Below are 2,266 nucleotides of genomic sequence, written 5' to 3'. Positions count from 1 at the left end.
GCTTCAGCCACCAGCCCAGGCTCCCGCGCGGGCATCGCAGCAGGATGGCGCTGCACTGGGCCCAGCACCCAGTAGGAGGCAAAGGGACCCCGGCAGGATCCGACCTCCCACCCCCCCCCAACACCCAGGGCTGCGGGCTGGGGCACACTTGGAGGGTCCCCGGGCTGAGACCTTGCAGTGCCAGGACCGGGCAAAGGCAGGATGCCTGGGGTCCTGCTGGGAGCGTGCTGAGCCCTTGGACCCCATGGTGGGCCAAGGCACCCAGCACCTTAGGACAGGCCTAGGGAGGCCGATGGTGCGGAGCAGAGCCACCCCATGGCCTGTCGCCCGCAGCCGCAGGCAGGAGACCTGCTGGGTTCAGCAGATCCCAAGGGCTTCGCCCTGCAGCCCGTGATGGAGTCATCCCCCAGCACAGCCTGCAGGGACCCAGCGCTGCCATAAACCCCCGAGTACCCTGTGCCCGAGCCAAGTAGGCCATGCCACGTCCCCGAGACATGGGCAGCTCGACGAGCACCGTTAATTGAGGTCCCTCACACTGAGTGAGTGAGGGCCACCAACACAGCCGGAGACACAGACCAGCGCTCGCATCATCATTTCCAGGTCATTTATAGCACGCGCCCAAGCAGGATAGGGCTCACAACTCGTCTCTGGTGCCTGAAGGACTTGGCTCCTCTGTGTCCGTGGTGTTCTTGGGGGGCTCAGGCACCTGGAGAAGGCAGCAGTGAGATGCCGATGGACGGGTGCCCCATCCCTGTCCCATGGGGCAGAGAAGCAGGGGTCCTTCCCGCAGGGGTCACCAGGAACCCTTGTTCCTGCCCAGTGGAGAGCTGYCCCCCCTCCCCCCGGTGTGCATGTGGGTACCCGGGCTGCGGCAGGGGAATGCTACTAACCACAGGCGGCTCCGAGGGTAGAGTCCCCCCGTTCTCCAGGAACTTGGAGAAGGTCTCCACGTCACGGTTGCTCTTGTACTCGATCATCTGGAGCCACAGGAGAGAAGGGAGCAGCGCAGTGGTGCCAGGGTCTGCGCCTGTCCCTGGGATGCAGGGAGCCCCCGCCGGGGCACCTGGTCCTACCTTCCTGCCCGGCCCSGCGGGGAAGTAGTGCAGCGTAGGGTAGCCGCGGATGGTGATGTTCTCCAGCTCATTGGCCGTGGCGTCCATCTCGGCRATGACAATGTCCTCGTGGTCCTTGTAGCGCTCACCCAGCTCCTCCCAGGCCGCAGCCATCTCCTTGCAGTGGCTGCACCATGGTGCATCTGCAGGACATCATGGGCAATGCCAGAGGGGGGGGACGTGGGGCCGGGGGGTGGGGGGCGTCCCCTGCAACGTGCCCACACCCTGCAGCGCCCAGGCGCCAGGGCTGCCGGGGTCAGAGGCAGCAGCCCACCACCAAGGGGACAGAACCAGGCTGGGGGGAGGGAAGAAGCTGCCGTGGGGCGTGAGGGCCAGGCCGGCCCCGGGCTGCCACGCCGGCCCCGGGCTGCCACGCCGGCCCTTACAGAACTTGACGAAGACGTTCTTGGTCTCGTCGAACGCCACCTGCTCGAAGGTCTTCCCCACGAGGACTTTAACCGGCCTCGTGTCCCAGTCCTCGGGGGGCTCCTCGCTCAGCAGACGGGGCTGCAAGRAGAGACAGGATGGCAGGACCAGACACGTCCACACACTCCCGTGGCGATCATTTCTGTGCTGCCTGTCAGGCCACCCTGTCCCCTTCTGCCACAGTCCCATCGCTGTGGGTCTCCACATCTCTGGTATTTGGAGGGGATGTCTCCTGGCTTCTTTCCCATAACACCTGGCCAYACAAATGTCAGTGAGCAAGTGGCTGGAGGTCCCTGCGCAGCTGCTATCATTACGCTTCAGAGTTAACAGCCCAGCACTTGTCTTGAGGAGCACCCTTATCACCAGCTGCCGCACTCAGCACTCCCAGACAGCTGGCACGGGGCGGCCAGGCCCGAGCGGCGCCGTCCTCACCTTCACCTTGCCGTCCAGCACGGCGCGGACGAAGGCGCGCACGGCCGCGGCCGAGAAGGCGTCCTCCTCCATCTGGTACTTCCTGTTGGTGCCCATCTTGACCAAGCGCAGGGTGGGGGCGTCGGCGGGCGTCAGGCCGAAGAAGGGCAGCACGCCGGCGCCGTAGCCGCTCACGTCGACGAGCACGAAGAGGACCTGCGCCGGGGCGGGGGGACAGGACACGCGGGCAGCGGGCGGCGCGGGGCCGCCGGGAGCCCAACGCGCCACCGCCGCCGCCGCCGCCGCCGCTCACCTCG

General features: G+C 66.8%; 1 protein-coding gene across 1 annotated transcript in view; it reads right to left on the bottom strand.

Annotated features, from left to right (window-relative positions):
- Positions 1–590: 590 nt before the first annotated feature.
- Positions 591–2,266, bottom strand: part of PDIA2 (protein disulfide isomerase family A member 2) — a 3,903-nt gene continuing 2,227 nt past the window's right edge. Inside the window, exons 3-7 of the mRNA XM_085307249.1 lie at positions 1,971–2,257; positions 1,499–1,619; positions 1,074–1,255; positions 891–977; positions 591–706 (exon numbers count right to left, since the gene is read on the bottom strand). Coding sequence (XP_085163375.1) covers positions 635–706; positions 891–977; positions 1,074–1,255; positions 1,499–1,619; positions 1,971–2,257 — 749 coding nt within the window. The 3' untranslated portion in view covers positions 591–634. The remainder of the gene's footprint in view (positions 707–890; positions 978–1,073; positions 1,256–1,498; positions 1,620–1,970; positions 2,258–2,266) is intronic.

Source organism: Rhea americana, unplaced genomic scaffold (genome assembly GCF_003343005.1).
Source record: "Rhea americana isolate MKP2758 unplaced genomic scaffold, rheAme1 scaffold_255, whole genome shotgun sequence".
Lineage (NCBI taxonomy): Eukaryota > Metazoa > Chordata > Aves > Rheiformes > Rheidae > Rhea > Rhea americana.
Note: the sequence above shows the minus strand (reverse complement) of the source record. Positions and strands in the feature narration are given on the sequence as shown.